At 41.1% G+C, this 27,270-nt stretch overlaps 1 protein-coding gene across 1 annotated transcript in view; it reads left to right on the plus strand.

The window, feature by feature from the left end:
- The first annotated feature begins 640 nt into the window (after positions 1 to 640).
- Hhla1 (HHLA1 neighbor of OC90) overlaps positions 641 to 27,270 on the plus strand; it is a 36,264-nt gene continuing 9,634 nt past the window's right edge. Inside the window, exons 1-14 of the mRNA XM_059247015.1 lie at positions 641 to 719; positions 1,718 to 1,777; positions 4,243 to 4,299; positions 5,029 to 5,088; positions 5,862 to 5,942; positions 10,226 to 10,309; positions 10,406 to 10,489; positions 16,016 to 16,099; positions 16,825 to 16,881; positions 16,996 to 17,082; positions 19,370 to 19,612; positions 22,028 to 22,264; positions 25,052 to 25,120; positions 25,451 to 25,525. Of these exons, the coding sequence (XP_059102998.1) occupies positions 641 to 719; positions 1,718 to 1,777; positions 4,243 to 4,299; positions 5,029 to 5,088; positions 5,862 to 5,942; positions 10,226 to 10,309; positions 10,406 to 10,489; positions 16,016 to 16,099; positions 16,825 to 16,881; positions 16,996 to 17,082; positions 19,370 to 19,612; positions 22,028 to 22,264; positions 25,052 to 25,120; positions 25,451 to 25,525 (1,357 nt within the window). The remainder of the gene's footprint in view (positions 720 to 1,717; positions 1,778 to 4,242; positions 4,300 to 5,028; positions 5,089 to 5,861; positions 5,943 to 10,225; positions 10,310 to 10,405; positions 10,490 to 16,015; positions 16,100 to 16,824; positions 16,882 to 16,995; positions 17,083 to 19,369; positions 19,613 to 22,027; positions 22,265 to 25,051; positions 25,121 to 25,450; positions 25,526 to 27,270) is intronic.

Raw genomic sequence — 27,270 nt, forward strand, 5'->3', positions numbered from 1 at the left:
TGGGCAAGTTGTAATAGTCACCTATGTCCATAATTATAGCACTTAATATAAATAGTAACATTAACAGTAATGTTTTGTCTTTAGAGGCTATTTCTCATCCCAGAAACGACATGACTACCCCTAGAATGTGCATGCAAACCTCCCCCATATTACCAGATGCCCTGCAGTTGCACAGAGTAGGTGCATGACTTAGACACAGATTCTAACTAAAATTAAACATGTCACTTTCTGCCAAAGCACACAAAGGGTGATACCTAACCCACCAGCTATCCCCTACTACTACTACCACAGCTAAGAAGTCCACAGCTAACAGGTTACCAGGTAGAAAGCTACAAGATGGTAGAGAGTCCACTAATTAAGGTTCTTCAACAACTTTGTGGGCCAGAGCTCCCTCTCCTACTGTTCATAATCAAATATGGAGGTTAACAAAAAATGAACTTTGTTTCAAAATTAAGCTAAAGAAATCATGGTGTCCATTTGTTATCTCAACATGACCTAAACCTTTCCTGATGAGATTCTATACTAATAACTTCCCCAGCACTGCTTACAGAGCATATTCTACATCAGAGTGCTTAACAAGCAAACCTGGCTTCCTCTAAGTGCTTGATGTTTTGCTACCAGGTGGACAAAGCCTCCCAGCATGCCGAGCATCTGGGTACGTGGTCCTCCAGTGAGGCTGTGTATGGGCCTTGCCTGTATCCTCTCTCTCTGGAATACAGGTGGGTTGTTCACTTCCTAGTGTCTGTTCTGTGTATTAGAGGAGGATATTATTGTGCTTTAAGAATCCCAGAAGCAATATTTCAATGCAGAATCTTAAGTGCTTTGGTCAAAATGGCAATCGTGGTGTGTATTTTTACCCCTTGGCCTTTTGTGCTCGAGTGTCACAGAAGGCTCTGCCCTCTACCACCCTGTTCACATCACCATCCTTTGTTGGCTCTCCCACCAGGAAAACACTCTGAATTAGCTCACTAATTCTCCTATCGTTCCATTCTCCACTTGTCAGCCCACGTGATCTGTGTATATAGGTGATGACATCACTTGATTGTATTCCTCCATGATCCCCACCCTTATTCCCCACAAAAGATTCAGTGATGTCTTCTTTTTGTTTGAATAGCATTCCAAGTCCTTTATGTGCTCCACATGACCTTGCTCACTTCATCTTCCCCAGCTCCCATAAATGCCTACCTCCTTTTTTTTAATGTCCCAACACCTTGACCTTCAGCCAGCTCTTTAGAGAGATGCTCACAAGTAATGCTATTATCTGCATGTAGAACAGCCCTCAGCCACTTAGGTCCTGCCCAAATACCATTTATCCTCATATCTCAGTTCACCATACCCTCCCAGGGAAGACTTCCATGTTGCTGAGCTGTGATCAGGCTCCCTGTCAACTATATCCACATTTCCATCAAAGCACTCTTTGTAATTATTGCCCTTTACGCTGTTGAATTCCCTTCTTTCATATTGGCCTCCCTAACATGCACAATAGCTATCAGATTCTGATGCTGAGTAACAGTCTCAATCGTATTTGTTTTCGGGAAATATGTGATGAGTAATGAAGAAATGAACAAAACAGATGGGGGATTTTAAAGAAACCACGCCACAACTCTAGATGGCAGTTCCCTCACACAGGAAAACAGGTCACTCGGACTGAATCATGTCTGATGTCTGTCTGATTGTCACTTCTCTGGTGCAACCTTTTCTTCCTTTTTAATTTTAGTGTCTGCTCTCAAAGGCGAAGGCAAGAAAGAGAAGGGAATGGCTCTCCTACCTACAACAGGTAAATGGGTCGTTGTGCCTCCCCAGCTCACTCAGCTCTAGCAGATTCCAGAGCTCTCTGGGTCTTCTCTTCTGGGGATCCTACTAAATTCATGCAGACTGTGGTATTTCACCAGAGGACGAGATGTTATAAATGGAAGCATTGCTGTTTGCCGTAATCACCTTTGAAATAGTTCACTCACCTTTACCTTTCCTGGTTTGCATGGTGTGAAATTGGCTTACCTATGAAAAGTGCCTTGTAAAACACCCCATAGAGCAGCCAGAGATGCACATCCAGTCCGAATTTAAAAAATAAACAGGATAGCTTGGTCAATACTCATTCGGACTTTTATGGAGGATGGAAGTTTCTCTTTATTTTCTTTTTAATTTTTAAAATTTTTTTATTTTATAATTTAATTTAATTTTACATATCAGCCACGGATTCTCCTGTCCTCCCTCTTCCCACCCCCCCTCCGTCCTCCCCCCAGCCCACTCCCCATTCCCATCTCCTCTAATTTTTACTTTTAAGGAGAGCATCCAGTGTTTCAAAAGGCAAATGGTACAACATGTGCATACATTTAAAATGTTTCCACAAGAAACCACTTCTCTTTCTCCAAAGCCACCAGCTGTACCAATATATTGCATATGAGTGCCATAATTTTTCACAAATAGTCACTCTGTTTGAGCCTCCAACTTTCTCCCTTTTAATTGAGAACAATTCCAACATGAAAAGAAATTAGAAAGAATAAAGGTGATAACATGCTAGGTGTTGTCTGGTCTTTGTTTCTTTCAGGCGGTTCAGTTGATCTCTGCTTCTGCCAGTGAGGTGGGCTTGTCTGAAAACGACCCTCAGTAGTGTTTACTGTTTATATGCTCTTGGAAAGGGAAGAGCCTAGTGAATCGGGTCAGTGAAAGGGTCTTCCTAAAGCTATTTTGAGTTGTTTACTTCCTGTCTTAATGAACTTGTCTGTAGGATGGAATGCTTTAATCTAGGAGGAGACTGCTACCTAACAGAGGAGCGGGAGGTGGATCTGGAAGGGGTTAGGAGAAGGGTGTGTATGTGTGAAAATACACTATATGCATGTATGAAATTCTCGAATTAATAAAAATGTTATAGTGAAAAAAAATCAACCAGCACAATGTCCTAAGGAAGGAAAGAAAGAAGGGAGGGAGGGAGGGAGGGAGGAAGGAAGGAAAGTAGGAAAGAAAGAAGGAAGAGGGGAAGGAAGGAAGGAAGGAAGGAAGGAAGGAAGGAAGGAAGGAAGGAAGGAAGGAAGGAAGGAAGGAAGATGTTTGGTCAGAGATTTCCTCAAACAGAAATTTTTATAGAGGAGGCTTTGGGAGATGGGGCGGAAAGAATGTCAGAGCTGGACAATGGGGAGGCTGGCCATGAAATGCTGTTTTATAGGTATGATGTGGCTGCGCACCAATGACCTCACAACTGTTGCATTTGCCTTCATAGGACCCACACCAGAGTAAGCCAGTAAATATTCAGTCATAGCTGGGGGAGGGGCACATGGGACCTGACCAGGATAGCTGAAATGACTCAGGTAACACCATCCCATCCTAACTTTCTTTTATGCCTGCCTGGTCACTTCTGAGCCTTCCACCCCCAAGAGCCACATATGCCTTGGTAACCCTTCTGGGACTGTCCATGACCTTGACCATGGTCCAAACATAGTATGTAGTGTCTGAAAAATACTGATGAGCTATACAAAGAAAGCAGATGTTACTAGGCTGTCCCAAATCCCTCACTAGAGCAGTCCTCCCTTTGAACACTGATGGATTCATTATGTATTTGTCTTTTAAAATCCTGTGCCTGAGCTTGGGTACCAAGAGACTTTTCAGAAGCATGAGCCTGCTCTTGGTCTGGCCATTAATAAATGGATGAAAAACTTTTATTGGCTTAATCAGCAGCATGTTTATCAATAACTATCTCATATGGATCGTTTCATAACTAATGGCAGTTGAGACCTGCTGGAAGAGAGGAAGTCATTCTCTTCAGTGGAAGTTGCCCATGCTCCATGCTTTCCTGAGTGGCCCTGGTTAAACTCAGTGGGTCACAAAACAAAATGGAAAAACACTAAAGACTTGGTAGCCAGCATAAGGGGAAGGGGTAGGAGGAGGCTAAGAGAGAAGTATGAGTATGACCAGACATATTATATACATATATGAAACTGTCCAAAAACACATTTTTAAAATACTGTAAAGGGATTGATCTCATATTACATCCTCTTACTATAGTGAAATATGAATCGAGATGAAAATCATCACAAAGTTGTCTGACTGAAGATCTCATCTGCCTGTGTTTTGGTTTTATGCTGACTCTGCCTGTTGTGGGACTTGGGTCTGTCATTTAAATTCTCAGGGTCTTTGTCTCTCCATCCTTCAAAGGCAGTGATGGACAAGATGATCTTTAAGGATGTCACATACTGTGTGAGAAGGTACCCTAGGGTATTATTTCACTAATGGAATCTCTTGTTTCAGTGTCTGGAAACAAAGGTCTCAAGAAGGAGAAATATGGATCCCTCCTTTACACAGCAGGTATGGAGGCCAGCCCTACAGTCCTGACTAACTCAGGAGCACTGGGCACATATTTCAGACTCTATACCTTTATTCTTCTGCATTTCCATCTTAATTTACAATTAAGCAATTTACTGTTGCTTACAGTGGTAGCAACAGGTGTGGTGTGATTACCCATCCTCTACTTCAAAGTGACTAGTCCTCCAGGTCAGTCCCTACCTCAAAGAGGCCTTTTCCTACCCTCTGGCCAGGTTAGGACCCTGTTAGAGATGCTTACAACACTAACTGCCATTGCTCACGAGTCTCCCCCTTCCAAAGTCACAGTCAAGAAGCTTCATGAAGCCAGAAGCTCATAAGCAACTGGCCTGATGTTTATAGAGTTCCATTGCACTGCAGTTCTAGGAAGTGAGTTCTCAGCCCTTCACCCCATGGACTTGTGCAAAGTCAAACCAGTTGCTCTCTTCTCCAAAGCCCAGTTTCCTGACTCAGTTAATGAGTTAAGTAGACTAGACACTGCATTATAGGCATTTTATTTATGAGTATATCATTCTTTAGACCATATCCAGGTAACAGATTAGAACTAAAACTGAATTAGGTGATCAAGTGCCGGAAGATCCAGGCTCTTCCTTCCTGGGGAATCTCCCAGTGATGTTACTCTATTGAGCCTAAGAGCCACCTTAAGCCTTCTCCATATCCCTGGGGCTGGCGATAGAGAATTACGTCACGTCATGAAAACTTTTCTTTTCCCAGAGTCTGTCTTCAAAGGAGAAGAGAAGATGGTAAAGGGGGTAGAGGTTCTTGCAACCACGGGTGAGTCTTCCACTTACCTTGCTATGGAAATCTAGACTGCTAAGCAATTTTTTCCACTTCTCTAAAAGAATTCTCAATTAACACCACAGGGGTAGCACCATCTAAGCATGAGGTAAAAACTGGAAACAGTGATTTTAATACTATAAAGAGGACTATCAACCACTCTGCCAGCCTGGTTCACTAACGTTTCCATGTGCTCAAGTAACAACTAGGAGAAGGGAATATTTCCACTGGCAGCCTCTTTCCATATAGTCATACACACCAATACCTGGGGGATTTTGTTGTTCCATACTGATGTCTGGGTCATATCCAAGTTCTACTAAATCTGCATTTCTGAGGATAAAGCCCATACATTGAAATTGTGGAACTTTAAAATTTAACAATATTTTAGTAGATGCCAGTAGCCTGCCAGGATTGGGTCCACATGTAAATCAGTGCACAATTTCCAAATTCAGAGGTGCTGAGAACACTCGTGATGGCCTGGAACCTCCAACTGTGGATGAGAGGTAGTCTGTCAATTCCTGTTCTCTCCAAACACAGAGATAAAACAGTCACTCGAAACAAGTGCTATATGAGTCATAGTATGTGTCCTTGACTGTCACCTACTGAGCTCCTGGCATGAATTGCTGCTTACCTCTGAGCCCCTTGTGTCTGGCACTTGGTCTGTGTTCAGCATGTGCCTGAAGAAGAAGTTCTGATCTAATTTTGGAAATGAGAAACTGTTTCTGTTGCAGAGAAAAATCCCACCAGAGATGTTTTTGAATCTCTTTCAGAACTCCCAGCAAGGTCAGTTGATCTGTCTGCACTCAACCTGACAGAGCTTGTGAATGGGATGCTCAGTAGAGCTTTAAAAGGTAACTACTAATTTCAATGCCATTTGGATCAGAACTTCTCTTGCACTGGCTTATTTCTAGTCTGTCTATGACCTGGCAGGACACATCACACTACTGTATCTTGGTGTCTCCATGATCAAAATGGAGTACATGTTGTCCTGTTTGATGATATCATGACAATGAATGCATCACCATAAAGCAGGAGGTCTGAGAGCATTCTGAAATCAAACTGCATCGCCAGCATGATGAATGTGCAAGGCTGTCATTTGCAATCATAACTGTATCACCCTAAGAAAAAATATTCGTTAATATAGCTTAATACATATTGTTTTAAGACAAAAGGAGTTCTGAGGCTTACATTATTGCTCTAATTAGCCTTCTTTTTATTTTCTTTTAGATTCTAGTAAAATTACTTATAGGCAGCAGGTATTTAATGATTAGAAATCAAGAATTTATTATAACAAGAATCAAAGGATGGATATCTAAAAGATTCTTTCAAAATGGTAGTAGAGCATGAAAGATATCTGGTGTATCCTTACTTCCTTTATTATTTATATTCTGCTTTACTCTTACTTGGTAAATGTTTATGGACCACCTCCCACATACCAGATAGTCACTATCCTAAATTTTGAATGTAAAACAAGGAACAAACCAGATAAAAGCCCTTGCCCTGGGCATCCATATTTTAGTGGAAGGAGAGGAAAAAGAATGCATTAAACAGAATTCTTAAGCAATAAAGAGAATTCATAGGCAATAAGTACTGTGCAGAGTGAAGGGCTAGAGAATGCCAATTCAACATTGAAGGCTATGTGAATAGCATTTCCTAGGGCTACACAATATGTACAAATAAAAGTTACTTGAGGCACTTATTAAAACAACTCAGGATTCTGGATATCCACATTCACAGGCCTCTATAACATTGAGATGATCAACTTCTCTTGTTTTTATGTTTCTAAGTGTGTGGAAATTTGTTACAACAACTTGGAGAAATTACTACATCCAAGCTGCTCATTTAGAGACTGCTAGAATTTCCAGGTAGACCAGATAGTCGAGTGGCAACTATTATAGTAGGTTTTGTGTGGTTTAATTTTATCATTTTTATTTTTTAATTTATTTTTCAAAATTAAAATATAATTGCATTACATTGTTTATCGTATCCTTTTCTCCCTTCCAAGCCTTCCAATGCACACTTACTACCCTTTCTCAGATTCACAGCCTCTATTTCTTTAATTCCTGTTAGATACATATGTATATGCTCCTAAATATGTAAATATAGCCTGTTCAGTCCATATAATGTTACTTATGATTTCAGGGTTTACCACTGGATATTGTAAAACCAATTTGTGGACTCTTCCCTGGGGAAGACTCTTTCTCCTACTCTCAGCATTCCTTATTTGCCTATAGGTTTTTGTTTAGGGTTAAGGCCCTGTGAGATTCCCCAACTCATCATGTTTATTGGTGTTGTCCTTGTTCAGATCTTGTTTACGAAGCCATGTTGATGAGACTTCACGGGCATAGCTTCTTTGACAGTTCTAGGAGACAACATCTCACAGCAAACTTCCTATTTTTCTGCCTCGTACAGTCTTTCCACCCCCTCTTCCTCTACAATCCCTGAGCCTTGGGTGTAGAGTTGGGTTCTAGATTTATCAGTTGGGGCTGAGAACTACAGAGTCACTTGTTCTCTGCGTTTTGATTAGTTGTGGTTTTCTGTAATGATCTCTGTCTGTTACAATAGGACATTTCTTTGATGAGACCTATACTTACTTCTGAGTACAAAGATAAATGTTTAGAATTTAGTTTCTTATACTAGCTCAGTAAACTGGTGGTTGTAGGTTCTCCTCCAAGATCCATGACTTTACTAGCCCTGCATAATTACATAGGTTTCTAATGCCAAGTGTGATTTCCTTCTTATTTGGCAGAACTTATATTCAGTTAAAGCTGTTAGTTACCACCAAGTTATGCATACTGCTTTTGTACTTTTTGGGCTCTTATACCATGCTGATTATTGTTTTAGTTCATAATCATTTTTTTATTTATGTTTATTTTTATCATGCATTTGTTGTATTTCTTATAAAATACTGTTTTTCTTTTCTTCTTCACTTTTTGATTGTTTGTTCTTGTTTTTGAGACAGAGTTTCTCTGTGTAGTAGCCCTGGCTGTCCTGGAACTTGCTTTGTAGACCAGGATGGCCTCGAACTCACAGAGATCTGCCTGCCTCTGACTTGCAAGTGCTAGGACTAATGGCATGTTCCATCATGCCCACGTTCTTCACTTTTTCTCATTTTCTTTTATGTTTTATCTTGTTTTCAATAGTATATAAAATAATGGGTTTGTTATGATGTTTTATTTTTATTAAAACACTATAATTAAAATATATCACTTTTCTCCCTTTCCTTTTCTCTTTCCAACCTATATCTGCCCCTCACTTCCTCTCAAACTGATGGTCTTTTTTCTTTGATTGTTATTTTACAGATAGATACATAGATGATAGACAACTCACTGAGTCAATACATTTGTGGCTTGTACATACATGATTTCAGAGATGTCTTTGTATTGGATAACCAACTAGGGGCCTCAACCCTTAGGTTAATTCTCCCTCTCTCCATCTCTCACTCTCTCAGGAATCATTAGTTGCCTATAGTTCTTTGTCTAGGGGTAAAACCCCATGAGGTTTCCCCTTTCCTTCTTAGCATGTCTATTAATATTGTAATTGTTCTGGTCCTGTTGAGGTAGTCATATTGTTGTTATTGTAAGTGTAACTTCCCTGTCGTATCTAGGAGAATCATCCTCACAGCAGACTTCCAGCTCCTCTGGCTCTTAGAATCTTCCTACCTCCTCTTCTGCAATGTTCCCCGAGCCTTAGATACAGGAGTTTTATTGCAGGTGTATCCATTGGTTCTAAGATCCATTCCAACATATAGTCCTCCTATAGTTCTCTTTCCTTCCTAAGCAAAATGGCTTATATTTGCTGTAAATTGTTTTATTGATCTTAGCCATTCTGACTGTGGTGAGATGAAATCTCAAAGTTGTTTCAGTTTTCATTTCCTTAATTGCTAAAGATGATGAACACTCTTCAGTTATTTTTTCGACATTTTTATTTCTTCTATTGAGAACTCTCTGATGAGACCCACAGTTCATTATCTGATTGGGTTATTTGTTTTCATTACTCTTTGATTTTTTTTAATTCTTCATATAGTCTCAGTATTAGCCCTCTGTAAGATACATAGCTAACAAAGATTCTCCCCTAATCTGTATGATTTTTCTTCCTTTGGTTGATTGTTTCCTTAGCTGTCCAGAGCCTTTAGTACTATGAAGTCCCAGTTGTCAATTGTGTCTTTTATCACTGGGCAAATGGAGTCCTATTCAGAAAGGCCTTTCCTACAGCTATATCTTGTAGGGCACTGCCTATGCTTGCTTCTAATAGTTTTAGTGTTTCAGGTTTCAAATTGAGATCTTTGCCCCACTTGGAGTTAATTTTTGTGCAAGGGTCTAATTTCATTCTTCTGCATGTGGACGCCCTGGTTTTTTAGCACCATGTGTTGAAAATACTATCTTTTCTCCAGTGTTTGTTTTTAGCATCTTTGTCAAATATGTACTGGCTAATTTTATTTCAATGTGACACAAGCTCGGGTCATTTTGGAAGAGTAAACCTCAACTGAGGTAGTGCCTTCACCAGATGTCTATGGGCAAGCCTGTGGTATATATTCTTGACTGATGATTGATGTGGAAGAGCCCAGCTCACTGCAGGTGGTGCCAACCTTGGGCTGGTGGTGGCCCTGGGTGCTATTCCAAAGCAGACTGAGAAAGCTATGAGTGAGCAAGCCAGTAAGAAGCACTCCTCCATGCCTCTGCTTCAGTTTCTGCCTCCAGGCAGCTGCCTTGATTTCCTGCCCTGACTTCCCTGGATACTGGACTATAAGCTGTAAGATGAAATAAACTCTTTCCTCTCCAAGTTAATTTTGGTCATGGTGTTTGATAAAGCAAAGGAACACTAACTAAGATATATCATGTGACCATAGTTGCATGTAATCTTGTTTGGGTCTTCTGTTGTGTTCCACTGGTCTCGATGTCTGTTTATGACTTTTTTGTATAAATACATCCTGTACCGTGGTCATATTCACTATTCCTCATGCATAATTTTTTATTTGCTTTTCATGACAAAATTTTACTATCTGGCTTTGACTGGCTACAAATACAGAATGCTCTGCCCTCAGCCTCCCAGAGCTGAGATCACAGGCATTGCTAGTATTGATTTATTTAAGGTCATGTCAGCAAGTATTTGTGCTTCTTTCTCTCCTTAACAGACAGCAAGCAATTCTTCTCTGTGCTTAGCATCACATCTTATAGTTCGTTTGCCTTTCACAAGGTTTCTGTGGCCATCTATAACAGTAAGTAATAACGGTTCTCCTGTGGTGATGTGGTGGGTGAGGGGCTCAGGGCCAGCCAACGTGTCGTGGTACTGAGGAAACATTTTCTCGTCACAGTTTCCAACCCGAAGACAGTTGACCCGGCCAAATTCCCGACCAGGTACTGCTACTGTTTGAGCAATCGGACCAATGACTTATCAGGTAGGTGGAGTCTGCCATACCAGTGTAGCTTTTTCAATTTTGGTCTTGCCATTTTGGGAGTATTTTTAAAACTTTCTTTTTATTTATTATTTGTGTCTTTCACATCATCTCCATATCATGTCTCCCAATCTCACCCATCTCCCTCCCCTCCCCAAGCAAAAAAAAAAATAAAAATAAATAAATAATAAATAAATAAATAAATAAATAAATAAATAAATAAATAAACAAAACAGAATAAAATTTAAGAGAAGAAGGGAAAATAAAAGTCAAGAAAGGGAGAATCTTATCGTGGCAGCTGCAGTGTGATATAATGAGTCATGCAGTAAACCCCTTTATCCATAGATTTTTTTTTTTTACAGGCAGGCATTCATCCAAAATAATCATTAGTCTGGTCTGAGGCCTCTTGTCTCTGCTACACCACAGACTCTGGGCCCTCAGTGGGACTCTTCCTGAACATCCCGTTGCTGCCCTGTGTCATGGAGATCTTACAGCCGTGGGTCCGTACACTAACACCCTCCCTGCCATGTTCCAGTAGATCACAGATGGAGTGGATGTTGGGGTGGGTCAACACATAACTGTGGTTCTGGGCCTGTGTAGTCGCAAGGTTGGTCAGGCCGCCAGCTCTCCCCTGTCTTAACCACCAGGGTAAGCTCTCCAGCATTGCCCTGGTTAGTTCACCCTTTACAGCATGAGCAAGGGGCAGGGCCATTTCTCCTGCTTTTATGTCCTCAGGGTCAGTTCTCCCACACCTACACCTTCAGGGTCAGCTCTACTGTGTTGTTCGGTTGAGGTGCTGGGTCCACTTTAGTGCTGCAGCGGGTGGCAGGCAGAGACAGCTCTCTTGCTCTTGTGACCTCAGGACCAGCTCTCCCACCTGGCTCATTGATGAGGGCAGGAGAGTATCTCTCCCCCACCCATGCCACCATGAGACAAGACAGATGAGAAATGGGGACAGCTCTCCCATGCTCACAACTTCAGGGCTGGCTCACCCACACCTCCACCAATAGGGTTAGCTCTATTGTGCTGCCCAAGTGAGGGGCAGGACCAGTTCTAGGAGTATATTTTTTTTCTCATACTAAGGTAACACAGTGATATTTAGTACACTTAATGATGTGCACATTACCTTGTCTGTTTTTACTATAGAGAAGTCTCTGTTATACACAAATAGGTGCTCATTGCCATTGTTTATGTGGCAAAGTCATGGGAAAATATGAACATCCACCACCAGGAAACTTTGAAAAGTTGCCACATATAGTGCATAAATGAGTATGTGCTGCCAGCTGTTGTTGCTAAGAGGAAAACAACATTCCCAAGAATGTTCAGATGGGAAAAGAAATTCAAAAGAGTATCCAGCATACAATGTTATCAATAATAAAATAGGTATGTTTTGGCCACCAGAAAGGCTATTATCTCTGATAAAAAAAAAAAAAGACTGGAGTGTTTTGAAATGGAAGAGAATTCATTAACATGGCTTTGCAATATTTGGAACGTATTACTTTTATAATCTAAAAGTACTGCATGTTTTTTAAGTTTAAAACATCTTGACAATAGAAGTGAAGATTTCTCCCTTACTACTACCTCACTCAAGTAACAATTCTTTGTTAAGAATCTATTATTACCCAAGCACTCTTCCTGGCCTGAGCAGAGAGGACCCATTCTGTTCTAGTGGAACTTAGAGTCTGGGGACAGAAAGGAAATGAAGGCTCTGCCAATGCCTGGCAGCGGGTGAACCATAAGGACAATAACTCAGGAGCTCAGTGCTATAGGGTGATTCTCCTGTGCACAGGAGCAGCAGGGTCTGTACCGTATCTGTAAAAGGACTCCTCTGGCTACTTGTTAAAAGAGAGATTGCAAAAGAAGAAAGGGCTTTCTCTCCTGTTTCCCTTTTCTACTTAACTATTTAAGGTATTTTTATATTAATAAGTTTTGGAAATATTTGAAATAGCTATGTAATCTACAAATATAAAGACCTAAGTTCCTTCTAGCTTGCTGCTCTGCCTTCAATAAAGTATTGTCCTTGTTCTCAGGATGCAAGTTAGTTTACCACTACACTCGAGCCGTAAGACAAGAGTGAAAGGAATTGGAAAGCATATTCACTTGCTATACATTTACGGTGTGGAAACTACTCACATTCCCTTGTACAGAATTTAGTGATATAGCCACACCCCTAAAAAGAAGATATAGTTGTGTTGAAAAACAACAACAACAACAAAAACTTGACCTAACTAAAATTTAACATTCTCTTGTTAAAAATAGTTTTTGGAGTGTGTATTTTTTTTAAACTTACTTTCTAACTCTGTCCAGGTTTCGTTAAGATATTTTTCATAGAGTATATGTTGATCATATTCTCCAGCCCCTGTCAACTCCTACTAGAACCTCCCCATCTCCCTACCCATCCAACATCATGCTCTCTCTTGCTCTCAAAAAAAAAAAAGAAAAAGAAAAAGAAAATCAAACCAACCAACTAAAAAAAGAAAAACAAAACAAAATAAAATAAAAAGCAATAAAAAGGCCAATTATTTCTGGGAATGGGGTCTGCCCTGGAGTGCGGTTGATATACCTGGTGACACTCCATTGGAGAAAACTGCTTTTCCCTTTCCCAAAAGGTGATAATTGCAAATAGCTTCTTGGCTAGGGATGGGACTTTGTGTTCATGTCCCCATCTCAGTGAGTGGACCTCATCAAGTTTGACTCTGTGCAGGTCATGTCACAGTCTCTGAGAGTTCACATGTATTAGTCCTGATTTACTCAGAAAAACATTGTTTCCTTGGTATGCTCCACCACCTCTAGCTCTTATAATCTTTATCAAAATAGATTCCCAAGTGTCGAGAGGAGGGGTTTGATAATGACATCCTATTTAAATAGGGCTGAGTGCTCAAGCACATTGTCTAGTTGTGGGTCTCTGTGTTGATTCCTATCTACCGCAAAAAGAAGCTTCTTTGAGGGTGTAATGATGTTCTGATCCTCCATCAAATGTATAGTTGGTAAGGATTTCTTTCTTTTGGAGTGTGTGTCTTAAAATCCATTTTATTGCAGTATATAGAAATATGGCCAGTCCTTCAAATGGATGCACGATGTTCACTGAAAGTCAGGATGATGGTTTATTTACCTGTCTCTTTTCCTGACAAACTTTACTATTATAAACAGTGATATGATGAGCACCTGTGCAGAATCACTTGAAGCACTAGCCCAATTATCTCTCTAGGATGAAGCCCTTGAAATGGAATTGTTGGTCGACAGGGAAACAAATCTTGTTGCGATTCAATTTGCTAAAACTTCTAGAAATCTTACAGGCGTTTACCCTCTTGTCAGCAATGCTCAGTGGGATGTTTGTTCCACAGCCTTGTTCACACCGAATATTAAAAGACAGTCTTAAATCATCACTAATTGAGTAGACAAAAAATTGTTCCTGTCTTCTATTTACATATAAAGGGACTTAGACATGACCCCTCTCTGACCATTGATAGTAAATCAGTAAATTAAATTTCTGCGGGAACAAAGAATATCTTCAAAGGAACAGTAATTTAATTTCTTCCAAGCCCAATGAAAGAGTTTTAAACATAGTTTCAAAGAGGAAGTGGACAGAAGACCCTGAGTAACAGACTGTATGAGTGGTGGTAGGAATCTTGGGAGGAAAGGACTTTTGGCTCAAGGCAAATCTCAGCTCAGATTCAAGATCTGCAATATGGAACTCACTTTGGAGACCAGGCTCGCCTCGAACTCACAGAGATCCGCCAGCCTCTGCCTCCCAAGTGCTGGGATTAAAGGCATGTGCCACCACCGCCCGCTACACAGAGAAACCCTGTCTGGAAAAACCAAAAAAAAAAAAAAAAAAAAAAAAAAAAAAAAAAAAAAAAAAAAAAAAAAAAAAAAAAAACCAAAAACTGCAATATGCTATAGGACTCAGGGAAAGTACCATCATTTTTGTTAAGTCTTAGGCAGAACCAGGACCCATCCTTGCCATCTGGATCAAAAGCCCTGCTTCTGTGCAATGAAACCTGTGATTCCAACTTTTCATTTTATCACTCAGCTTGTGAGTCTTTCTTTTCCATTAACTTTAAAGTATTTTTAAATATATGTTTAAATTTATTTATTGAAGGGGGAGTGTGCACATGCAACAGTAGTGTGCCAAAGCACATGTGTGGAGGCCAGAGGACAATTTTCAGAAATAGGTTTTCTTCTCCCACCATGTGGGTCCTGGACATCAAATGCAAGTCAGCAGGCTTGGTGACAAATGCCTTTCCATGCTGAACCATGTAACTGAGCCCCCTTTAACATTAACTTCTGCTGTTTATATCACAAAAATCTCCAGTGTGCCAGTATCTGGCACACTATGGATATGTATTGCATATTACTATATACTTCAGTAAACTGATGGAGAGTTCTGAGAAGTAGAAGGAAAATAGTTGGTCGCATAATGAGAGAGTACACATCATCCAACTCTACAACATAATATAGAAAGGAAGAGGCTCATGGTCACCAGCCTTCTGCACTGAGTTGTGTCAACCCCTGCAGAGGTACACAATATAGCAGTTCCCTATCCAGGATAACCACATGACCACACAAACACAAACGTGTAAAATCAGATTGTGGCTCAGGCTAATGCACAGCATTGCCCATCTCCTGCCAGTGTTGGCCTGCTCCACCAACTACTGATTATCACAGTGCATTGGTCTACATCTACAGTGTATGTGTTTTCAAGTCTGGTTGCTCTTACAAGCAACACACAATCCTGTTGCTGAGTAAAAGAAGTGTAAAAGAAGTGTCCGTATGAGGCATGATGGGAAATCATCCAGTGGGCTCCAGGAGCTTCCTATCTAGAAATCACTGAAGTTTGTCCAACAATGTACCCCTTGAGAGAGAACCCAAAAACTTCTGGGTTCTGGAGAGCCCTGAGTTAACAGAGGAGAAAGTGGCAGCCTCATCTCTAGATCTAAAAACATGAAATATTGCTGATTAGTGATGCTCACAGTGCTGGTTGTGGATCCCATTCAAATCTTGTTCAGAGAGTAAATGTTCAATGGTTTTTCAAGCTAAAATGTTATACAAAGTCTCCTAGACTTCCTCCCTTGCTCTAAAGATATTCCTGAAGATGTTTTGTAAAGGTCTTGTCTGGTTTGATGTCTGTAGTTAACAACCCAACATCAAATTTGGCTGCATTTAAAAATTCCAACTTTATGTAAGTTGGCCTTACATGTCTGTGGGCCTGATTCCTCTTGAATAGGTTTGATAGTCTAACAAAGTTAGACAAAGTGATGGGGATCTTTGGTAGCTCTTGGATATTAACACACAGAGAGAGAGAGTTAGATTAGATTATAAAAGTGGTTCCTAAAGTTCTTTGCTTGAATTTACTTTTACTTTTTTTTGAATTAGTATTTTTCTGTGTGTGAGTATCAATAGTCTTTAACAGATTAAGTTGAATTATTATTGTAAAATCTGAAAAAAAAAAGAAAAATCCAAATGCAATCTGTTTCCCCTTGCGTCTCTACATCGGAATTCAGGGAGCTTCTCTAATTTGTCTTGCAGATTTCACAGCTTTGCTGGTGGACATCGTTGGAAATTCTACCAGCTACCTCACTGAGATTTTTAAGTCAACCTCCATCCTCTCGGGTGTGTATCTTGCAAGTGACTGACAAGCTTGAGCTCTGGCATTCCTCAAGGAATGTAGCCAAGTCTGATAGGTTTCCACATCCCAAGCCCTGTCATGAGTCAGGCTGAAAGGAACCTTTAGGTAAATTCTATTTAGGTCTTAGGTATGGTTTAGTTTCTAACATCAGTCCTTGGTGGCTCCATCATCCAAACAGGGTTCTTCCTAGAGTCCCAAAAGTTGAACAGCAAATACAACAATCAGCACAGGGAGGGTATCAGCAGACTCTTGTAGTGACTGTGACTCCCCCTCCCCTTTTAAAGACAAAAAGACAGATTCAGGGACTAGATTCAGTAGTTTTCTACAAAGTGCAAAGGGTCAAACATTTTGCTGAGTGATTAATGGCTTGGATGAATGTGATTGCTGCAGGCTTCCCTGATTACTGCTGGCAGCTGGAGAGGAGGAACAATTCTTCTGTCAGTGTGGTACAGACATTCCATGAGACACTGAAAAAATCTAAAACTTCTGACTTCCTAAACACACTTGTCTGTGCTCTGTTAAAGGCCTGCAGACATGTGCTTACATCTTTCATAGAGGATGGTGATGAGGGTTCACTGAGACAGCACACGTGATATGCTGAGTGGGGACCAGGCAGACAGAAAGAACATTGTAGCTTCAGAGCTGGCCCTAGAAACTGTAACCTGGTTGTTATTGCAAAGTCTTGGTTGTGTGCCGGTTTGTCTTACAGTGAGTCAGACCAATGAATCCGATTGCGTCTTCATCTGTGTGATGGCAGGGAAGTCAGGTGAGTACCAGCAGTGACCCGGAGGCTCTCTGGCTGAGCATTGAACTTCACTCTCCAGCACACAAACTGAAGCTTCCTTCTCCATGGTGTAATTCTTTTTTTTTTTTTTTCCAGGAAGGACTCTTTCTGACTTCTGGGAGATGGTGGAGAAATCTCCTGTTATCAACTACACATTTACCAGTGGTGTTTCCAATGCTTTGGGTAAGTATAAACTATTAGAGAGACCAGAGCCCCACCCTTCACCCCCACCATGCCTCAGATCACTAGAGAAGAGATGCTGCCTTCAGGAATTTTATTCAATTAGATAGTGCTAAGATCGGAGGATTTTTCTCTTTGATTAAAAAAAAATGGATTTCTGGAGTATTTAAGGGAAAAATATTGGCCACCCTGGATCTTCCTCTCTGTGACAACAATGAGGGATACCTGTATCTTTACTCCCATAATCCTCTCTGCACCCTATTGCATTACATATTATTTCCTGTGTTAACTACTGGGCTCTTGAAGCTACTGGAATTTTGGTCCTTATTCTAGAGTCATTGCCTCCCTGTAGTTCCGAGGTCCTTCCCATCCATCCTCTTTCAACGACTATCATCTGTCTTCTGTATCACCATGTGCTACTTTTGAAACCACTGGTAACTCTTTCTTTCCCACACTTAGTATCTGGAATCTGGATGCATCCCTGAGTCCACCTGATGTGTGTGTCTGTTTCAAGTCCTCATCATCTTCCAGAACAGCCTATGACCAAATGTCTCTTGTCACACGCTTGCATTCCTTTAAACTATCCATCCATAGCCACAAGAGCAGTGTTCCTCAGATACGAGTTGGGTTTTGTCCCTTACATGATAGAACTCAACAGTCAGCCGTAGAGGCTCCAGAGTCATTAGAGAGAACACATTGCTTTCTTCCTGTATTTGCTATTTTCCCGTGATTCCTCTGCTGCATTCAATTTGAAATCGCTGCCCTTGTCGGTAACAGAAAAACATTTTCACACCACTCTGTGCAAACTTGTGCATTCTGTCACAGCTCTGAGCCTGTCAGTGGCCACTCCGGATGCTATCTTCTCATGTCCTCAAGATTCCCCAACCCAAATCCATCTTTCGTTGTTCAGCCCAGTATCTGTATGTTATCTGGACTCTGTGTTACTCTAGGTTATATCACAGTGACATTTATATGTGTACCTCCTTAGTGAATGAACCTTGAAAGCAGGAAACCTCCATTTGACCCACCATCTGCTTTATGTCTCAGTGTTTTTCATGGCATCTGCACATAGTAAGCTTTTCATCAGTGTCTCTACAGTCAACTAATTAACACAGCCAATAATGCTCTAATTCCATTGTGGTGGGCTTTGATTTGTGATAGTGCAGGGTATCTATTGGTCATGCTGTGGAAGAAAGCTCACTTTGTAAGGGACAGGGTCACTTGGTGAGATGAACTAGGCATGTAACAAGTCACGGTTTCCTGCTTGCTTCTAAGAACAGAGCTGAGGGTTGAGTCAATCTTATCTTCTCACCCCCCAATCTCAATCATGTCTCCCTTTAGTACTCATGCTCAGGGAGAAAAAGCAATATTTGCATTGTGGCACTACTCTTGACATCCCTAATAGGCACTTACCTGCCCAGGTGACAGTTGAATTGAAAGGACTACATCCATGTTTGACTTTTGGGATCAAGGATTAGGTGATGTGAGGTGTTTGAGGTCTAGGTGTGAAATAGGGTAGAAGAAAGGAGAATTTTGGGTCATCTCCTGCAACTGCATAGGTAAGTCCCTATATACATATATAAGTACCCACTAAAGGGCACCTGGTAAACAAAATCCAATACAAGCTGAAGATTAGGTCTCATCCACCCAGAAGAAGGAACCCTATAGGCTAGTGGGTAACTCTTACCTTATAGCTTCACTGCTTGGCCTACCATTGTCTCAGTCTTCCCAAAGGAGAGCATTAGCCAATCTACTATTTGTACTTTTCTCCTATTCTTTGTGGAATAAACAGGGGCATTAGATAGATTTCTCTCAACAAATCTACCAGTCTGTTTTGCTGAAGGTTAGTCTTTTAAGTAGTTTCTTCTGGGATTCCCAACTTCTCTTGATGCTACCTCAGTCCCTACATGTCCCCATGAGGCAAAGAGCAGGAGCCTCGTTACTCTTGAAGAGACAAGTACCAGAGTCATGGAGCAGCTGAGGGGCTGCACAGTAACATGAGGACTCTGAGAAGCTCCCAGGTCTCATCAGGAGAGACACTTAAAGTCTGGCACTTTTAGTACTGACAACTTTATTCACGGTGGTTTATTACACAACTTCTGTGGAGTTAGATATTTAGCCTCATTGTTTACTCAAGAGCAAGCATCCCTTTGGTGACATATGGTACTGTTCAAAGTAATACTATCTGCACTTTATGTAGCTGCTGCCTAATTGTCTTTTGGTGACTCAACAGCTGCACTTGCCTAAAGTGACAAGCGAGTTAACATTGCCATTGGCTATTTCCTTTGAGGTGCAACTACCAGAGGACCAGCGAGGACTCCAGGGTTCACAACCCAAAGCCAGCAGTCACTTCTAAGATCAAATCCTGCACACTGGAGCACACAGTGGGTATCTTCTCTGAAGACCTTCCCCTGGACAAAGACAAGTACTCCTTCAGAGAAAGAGGTGACAGAAAACATAGAGATGTTTCCAGAGCATCCTGTTGGGACCATAGGCACACAGAGTAGTGCCACTCACACACAGCCCACCTCAGGTAAGATGCTTTCTCAGTTTTCCCTCTCCTCTGCTATGTCTTCTTTCTATTTCCTCTAATCTCACACAAATAAATGAAATGCTTTCATCCAATTCTTCCCACCACCTTAGTATAAACAGTGTTCAGAAGGGTCAATCAACGGTGGGAAACTGCACTAGTGATATATGCTTCTAGAATCCCTGGTAACAGAGTTCCATATTGAAATGTGCTGTCTTAAGAAGGCCTCAAAACAATACCAAGAGTTCTCTGATACCCTTAACCCAGCCTCCCCCGCTTATAATATCTTACATAAAGATAGTATTTGCTGAAATAAGACATTTTTATTTCAACAAAGTAGGTAGATATCTTTTCTCTGGGAATTCACAGGAAATGGTGAATTTCATGGCACAGATTGGTTAATCTGCACCTGGTTGGGTATTGATACCAAAAATGTGTTAGTGATTCCACTCTAGCATAAAATGATGCCAGCAGTGGCTGGTCAAGAATTTTCCTAATCAATCCTACCACATTGTGTGCAATATCAACAGTATTGTCACCAAACACAAAAGGCACAATGACCTGATATTTCCTATCTGGAAATAATATAAAACTGGGTGATCCCTTCCAGTAAGAGTTAGCATTATCAATTGCAACAATGGGTCAGAAGCATCAGAAGCCATTAATTCACTCACTCATCAAAAGACACCATTGCTTCCAGGTAGCAGGATAGTTTGAAAATGGCTCTTTAAATTTCCCCTTTCTCTCTCAAGTTCACAGACAGGAGGGAGACACACTATAGTCATGATCCAATTTACATTGAGCTCTTTCACGCATGAGCCCAGTTAGGGCATCCTGCTCAGCACAGTAGGAGACAAGACCTTCCACAAGGAGGTAAGGATTGAAAGGAGGCAGGCAGGCTAAGTAAAGGATGTGTCTCAACACTAGAGAGGAGTAACATTCAACCACCAGCTACAAAGGGTTAATACGGTAACTTACAACGTGAAAACTATACAAAATTGTAAAATATTCCAGTATAACGTGAGAATAGATGATTGCCAGAGGCAAAGTAAGTCATGAAACACCTAGCCATGGTCCTTAAAGGAAAACACCAATTGATAGAAGAAAAAACACAGACCTTTAGTGAGAGTAAGGACATTCAAATCCATGAAGGGACAACTCATTTTCTAGATGAGATGTTTGGATACTTTAAAGGAGGCAATTGTGCCCCCACTTAACTCTCAACTGTAAAAATCATCCACCAGGATTAGTTTAATAAACTGAGAGAAAAGATTTTTAACTTTCTCCTATGGGAACAAACATGTGAAACTACCTGACATTTTTAAAGGATGATTAGGGAAGATTTAGCTTGACTAAGGAAAGTTCTGTGAGTTATTATTACTATTATTATTATCATCATCATCATCCTCAGTTTAACATCAAGGCTAAAAAGAAGGGATGTGGGTGTGCCTCAATGGCAAGCACTTGATTGGTGTATTAGTTACTTTCTTTGTTGCTATGACCAAATACAAGAAGCAATGGAAGGGAGGAAAAGCATTGTTTTGGCTTATGGTCCAAAGAGATACAGTCTACCATAAAGAGGAAGGCAAGTTGGCAGAAGCAGGAGGCAGTTGTGTAGGATCTACAGTCAGGAAGCAGCTAAGGTTCCATAACCTTCTAAAATAGTACCATCCGCTGATGAGCAACTATTCAAGGACATTCAAAAACAATACAAAGTATGGGCAAGGCCCTGAATTCCATCTCCAACACTGAAAACAAGAACAGACAAACAGCAGATGTAAAATGTGTTAAGTAATGTGTTTCACAGTGTGAAGAAAACGGGCCACACCAATGCTTCCAGGTCTCTGAGCCTCAAACAACCTTCCCAGCTTGTCACATAATTAGAAATATATCTCTTACATTTGAGACAGGTCCCCTCATCCTCAAGCACATATTCTAGCTTTCTGCGAGTCCAAGGGGTTTAGAGAGGATGTTTTGGTTTTCCTTTTTTTCAAAGATTGATTTGTTTGTTTTTATTTTATGTATATGCATGAGTGCCTGTGTCCTGCATGTATGTATGTGCATCACATGCATGCAGTGCCTGTGGAGGCCAGAAGAGGGCATCTGATTTCCTGGAGCCAGAGATACAGATGATTATGAGCCATGATATGGGTTCTGCAAAGCCAGCTAGTACTCTTAACCACCAGCCCATCTCTCCAGCCCAGATGTTTCTTTTGATTTGTTGCCAAAGAAAACAAAATTCACTTTAATCTACTTACTCTAGTCCACAGTAAAATATAAACATCTGGATTTTCTGTGTTATGTATACACATTGCAATTGCCCTTTGAGAGCATTTTATATGTCTGCAGTTTTATACATGATCAAAGAGATCAAGAATAACAATTCCAATGACTGTCACTTTCAACATGCAGCTACAGGGAATATAACTAGAACACCATGGGTGACAAACAGACAGACATGGGATCCTACAGTATCTGTGTCTATGTCCCAGACCATGGATGATAGCACATCTAAAGGGCCACCATGGGCAAGCCTTCCCTCCACATCAGCCTCCCCTGAAGATGCCCAGCAGCCCAGGAGCACAGGGAGCCTGTTACATCCTGCTGGGCTACTGACCACACCCAGCAGACTAGCACAGTCCAGCACAGCCTCAGGTGAGAGACACCATTCACCTCCTTTGCAATTACATTTTAAAATGTGTTGAATATCTTTCTAGAGTTTTGAAATCTAACACATATGCTGACAGTAGGAAAAAATAAATAAATGATTTGATAAATGATAATTAAACAAATTCTTCTTCCTTTCTTTATTCCAATCCTTTATTCTCTTTTATGAAAAAAAATAAATGAATGCCCCTTCTTCACAGGACTCTCTAGCCTTTCCTATTCCATGTTAATTTCACAGAATGAGGGATTTCGGCATGACATTGCCATATGTGCATACAACATGTTTTGATCATATTTACTCTTCTACCACTTTTCATTACTCCCACTTTCTCTCCCCCTTTCCTGTGCTCTTTCTACATCCCTAGCATTTCCTTTTGGTTTCCTATAAACTCACTTCCTGGTTTTTTCTTTGCCTTTTAAGCAAGTGACCAGTGGCCATGGGAAGTCAACCTTCCAGACAAGCTAACTGCCTTTGTTTCATAGTATTAATGGCACTATGTTGATTACATACACAGCATGTACATTTGATGCAACATAAGATAAATGTTAATTACACATGCATATACATTTATGCCATCAGGTCATGAGGAGAGCTTGAGCTATAAAAGAGAATTGATCATATTTGATAAGTGGTTGTGTTGCATATGTATCCATGTGATTTCATGCCTGTGTATGTAATAAAACCTCAGAAAATATAAAACAAAGCAAAATACATTTATATCCTAACCTTTTACCTAACCTTTTATTTCCCAGATCATATTTGGGAAGTATAGTCACCCTGATTTTCATTTTCTTTGTCCCATGTTCATGAATTGTCCATTCTCCTCTCACAGGTAAAATTTATGTCTTTATTCACTTTAACAGTCCTTTCCTCTGATATTTACAGGTGGACAGAATCCTCTTCACATGCCCATCATGGTTAATAGGCTATAACATGCATCACAGCTGTAGTTTTAGTAACTGTGAACTTGACATTTCTCCCCTCTAAGATGTGTTCTCCCTAAAGTTTTATGTTGTCAGGTTCAGGCTTCTCTGAAAGAGGCATTCAATATAAGTTTGTCAGATGACTAAATTTCTTAAGAAATACAGAGAGAAGATGGAGCACATGAAATTTATCAGACTTCAGACACAAAAATCTCAGCTGTATAGTGAGATCTGGGGAATGCTACTTGGATACCTTTAACCATATAAACACCTGATGTGATGATTTGAACTCTGTCAGCCATTTGCACTAGTGTAGAGGAAAATTAAAAGAAATTCACTTTGCTTTGGTCAGTGGGACAATAGTCACCTTGGAACTCAGTTCTTTCTCAGTTTCAGACACAACTGGACTAAAGTCTTGTCTTTACCACATACACTGTTTACAGAAATTTCCCTTCTCCCTCTGAGTTCCCACTTTCTTGTCTGTTACGTGAGAGTTGTCAGAGCTCTGACATCTGCAAGGAGTTTGACTCACTATATAGCATGTGGACACCATTTACTCTCTACAACTCCTCTAAGCTGACCCAGCTATCCACAGTAGGCATTGTGGCCATCTATAGGAGTCATATGCCCCCAGTCCCTTACACTTCAGTATTCTGTGATCCCAAAGCCATTTAATCAAACTAGATGACAGTCATAGACAAGTTGGATGTGGCTCAGGTGCTCAAGGTTTACATAGAAATCCATCAAGGAAGCCAACATTACTACTGCCTTCTTTACTGGAGGCTACAGTCTTATCAATACCTGAAGAAAAATCAAATGATGTTGACCCCCTCCCTCCTGAGAAAATGACCAGATTTCCCTTGGAGTTGGGGATCCTGGCAGTTATGGGCTGTATGTGAATGACTGTAGCAGTCTTCTTTGCACTCACATGGAAGTCCATGGGGTGACAGCCATGTTGAATTGGATACCACAAAACTCACAGTCCCAGCAGAAGAGTGGTCACAAGTAGTGGACTGCATTACAGAAATGTAGGCTGGACCATGGGCTCCTCAGGATCTCCCTCACTTTCCACTTCATTCTCTGGGTTGCAACCACAGAACAATCCCCATTGCTCATCCTCCAGGTCTTTGCACGGTCTTTTTGCTTGGCCTGGGAGGCCTATTCTCACTAGCTCTATGTTTCTCGTTGCAATCAACAATGCCACCCGCTGAATGAGGTGCCTATCTATTGGGCCAGATTGCAGCCCAACCTTAGTCTTTTCATTCATCCACAGAATGGATCTGCCAGCTTAATGTTCTCTCTCTCCCTCATCTTCTAGAAAAGAGGGCTGCTTTGCTAGCTTGCCAGAGGTCAGACTCATGTCAACACAGGTCATGTCCTGAAGTAGTCCTAAAACCAAGATTTTATGAATATGAAAGACAGATGTTGAACTGAGAGCCTAGGCTATTATTAAAATTATTGACAGGTGATTTATCAGGAATGCAGATGGAGTCCATGTGTAGACCATGACTCAGATCAATGACAAGCAAGTCATGTTCTCTTTGTCTCAGAGGGCTCCACACTTCCCTGGTCAGTGCCATCACTGTCCTGTGCAGTGTCACCAAATCTTACTGATATTGGCAAGTTTCCAATGGCCCCATCACCCTTTACCAGTTCCTGATGGGACTCATTCATTCCCATACATACTCCAGGAAGAACTTGATTGTGGCTACATTTCTTACTCATTCATGCACCTTAAACATCCTGATTGGCATCTGGCCTAGTCAGCAGCATCGATGAGACATGGAGCATCTTCTTCAGATTGGGCTTCCCTTGAAAAGATGCATGCTTACATCTCTCCTTTCCCCTCAGCAACACTCACCGCTGGAACACAGACTCCGAGTCCAACCAAAGCACCAGCTCCTAGGGACTCACAGACAGGTGAGACTGCATGGCCAAACCGAGAAACTCCACACCTCAACGAAAAGTGTAGCCTGGGAGCTGGGGGCACAATGGGACAAGAGCACCTGCAAGTATGCTGTCACTGTACTTCATTAGAGGAAACGAGCCAGGAGAAGTGACTTAACATTGTGTTGGTGTGCTGTCCTTTTGTGTGATCATGTGCAAGCCATTTCTTTTCCTTTGGCTATCATTTCCTTGTGAATTTTCAGAACTCTTATCTTTGAGGTGTCAGGATTCTCTGGTTATGTGTTTAATAGCCCAAGGTCATCCCACTTTAGTTTTGAAGAATGTTCCTCTTGCTACTTGCAGATGCTGTTCCTGCAGAGGGGCCATTCACCCCTGAGTCAGAGCCAGCCCTGGTCCCAGTATCCCACCAAGTTTCAAGTGAGTGGGAACATCCAGTCATTGCTTAAGCTTGTGTTTTATTGCATGAGATAGTACAGTCTAATAAAGAGGTTTGCTTGATAAATGTAGGCTCTGACTGGTAGGATGCAAATCTCAGCTCATCTACTTTTGGGAGGTGTGGCATTCAGGATTAATTTTCTCAATTTAAAGCAAGAACAACTGCAATTGCTGTGAGCACTAAAAACATCTGTTCTCTTCATTCATTTCTACATGGTCTTGTATTAAGATAATGTGTACTGAATTGATTTGGGATTTTAAAGCTCTATGTTATTTAATTTGATCAACATTCAATTGTGTGAACGTCTAGTGAAGTGTGCTGATCACTTTGCAAATAGAAGCTGCTCTTGTGATGAGCAGGTTGTCTGGTTGTTGGATGAGCAGAGAGGGAAGAAGGCATAAATGATGACTCCAAATTCCAAGCCACATTTGCTGGATGTGACTCACTGTGGCTGTGTTTTAAAGGATGCCCTGCTGGCCACATCCCTGAACACTCCATTCCCATGGGTTTGAGAAGCAGCAGCTTCCTAGGCTGGGGTTTCCAGAACTCCCAAGACCTGAATTTCTTTTCTCAGATTTTGGCTGGCATGCTATCTTCTTTTCTGTGCTGTCAGCTCCCTATGAGTGAAACAGAAACAAGGTTAGTCCTTCAAAGTTGGTCAGGTTTTCAGGCCCTGCCTCCTCCTGAGTATCTTTCTATACAAGCTTCCTGAATGTTACAGAGCTGGTTGGTCATATGTCAACAGGGCATTATTAAATTGCTGGAACCTGCACACTCTCTTGTTTCATAGATCCTCAGACTGACTTCAGCTCTCATGGCTTCCAGTGAATGGTGAATGGGTCTTTCAAACACAAAGACCCCATTATATTACCAAGAAATTGTGTCCATCTCCTAAGAGATCCAAAGAGAAATGCTGGTGATGCCAACAATAGCCAGGTTGTGTTCTAGAACACAAGTTAACTATATCTACATCTATACTTATAATTATAGCTATAGCTATATAGCTGTCACTGTCCATTTATCCTTCCATCTATCCACCTATCTATCTTGTATCATCTGTCTATATATCCCTAGTCATTCCTGCTGATATTTCTTCAATACCTGCCTGGTAGATTGCTCTCTGCCTACCTATCTATTGTGTACCATCTCCATCCTTCTGTCTATCATCTATCTCATGAAGCATTCACTGCATAAAATACAGAGGCTCTGACATCTTTGAGTAAATTATTTTGCTCATCCAAAAATTTGTTTTAAAAAGGATTCCACAAAGGTTTTACAAATTACTCATCCATCCCTTCAGTGAATGTTTATTGAGCTCCTACTGTGTGCAAGGTTAAGGTTAGGACCATTTCAATTTCTCTGTCCAATAATTCTGGAAGATTGATAATGCTATCTTCATTAAAGGATTCTGGTGGGTCCTATAGACGAGAATGTTTGCAGCTGGAAAACATGCAGAGGCCCAAATGAGCAGCTACCTTCTGACAACATGCTGTGAAGCCTGGACTCCTGCAGAGCTTTGGCATAAGCAAAACCACAGGAGCCAGAAAGATTGGTATTCCTGGGGACTGAACAGGGAGGGCCTCTGTGGCTAGAATTCTTGTGCTGAAGGTGAGAGTCACAGGGACTGAGGATAGAGAGAGTGAAATCATCAGCAACTTGCTGCAATGCCAAGGAGTCTGGCCCATGTTCTGAGGTATGGGAAAGCTATATGGCCAGATGTGCGCTC

Source organism: Peromyscus eremicus, chromosome 20 (genome assembly GCF_949786415.1).
Source record: "Peromyscus eremicus chromosome 20, PerEre_H2_v1, whole genome shotgun sequence".
Taxonomy (NCBI): Eukaryota; Metazoa; Chordata; class Mammalia; order Rodentia; family Cricetidae; genus Peromyscus; species Peromyscus eremicus.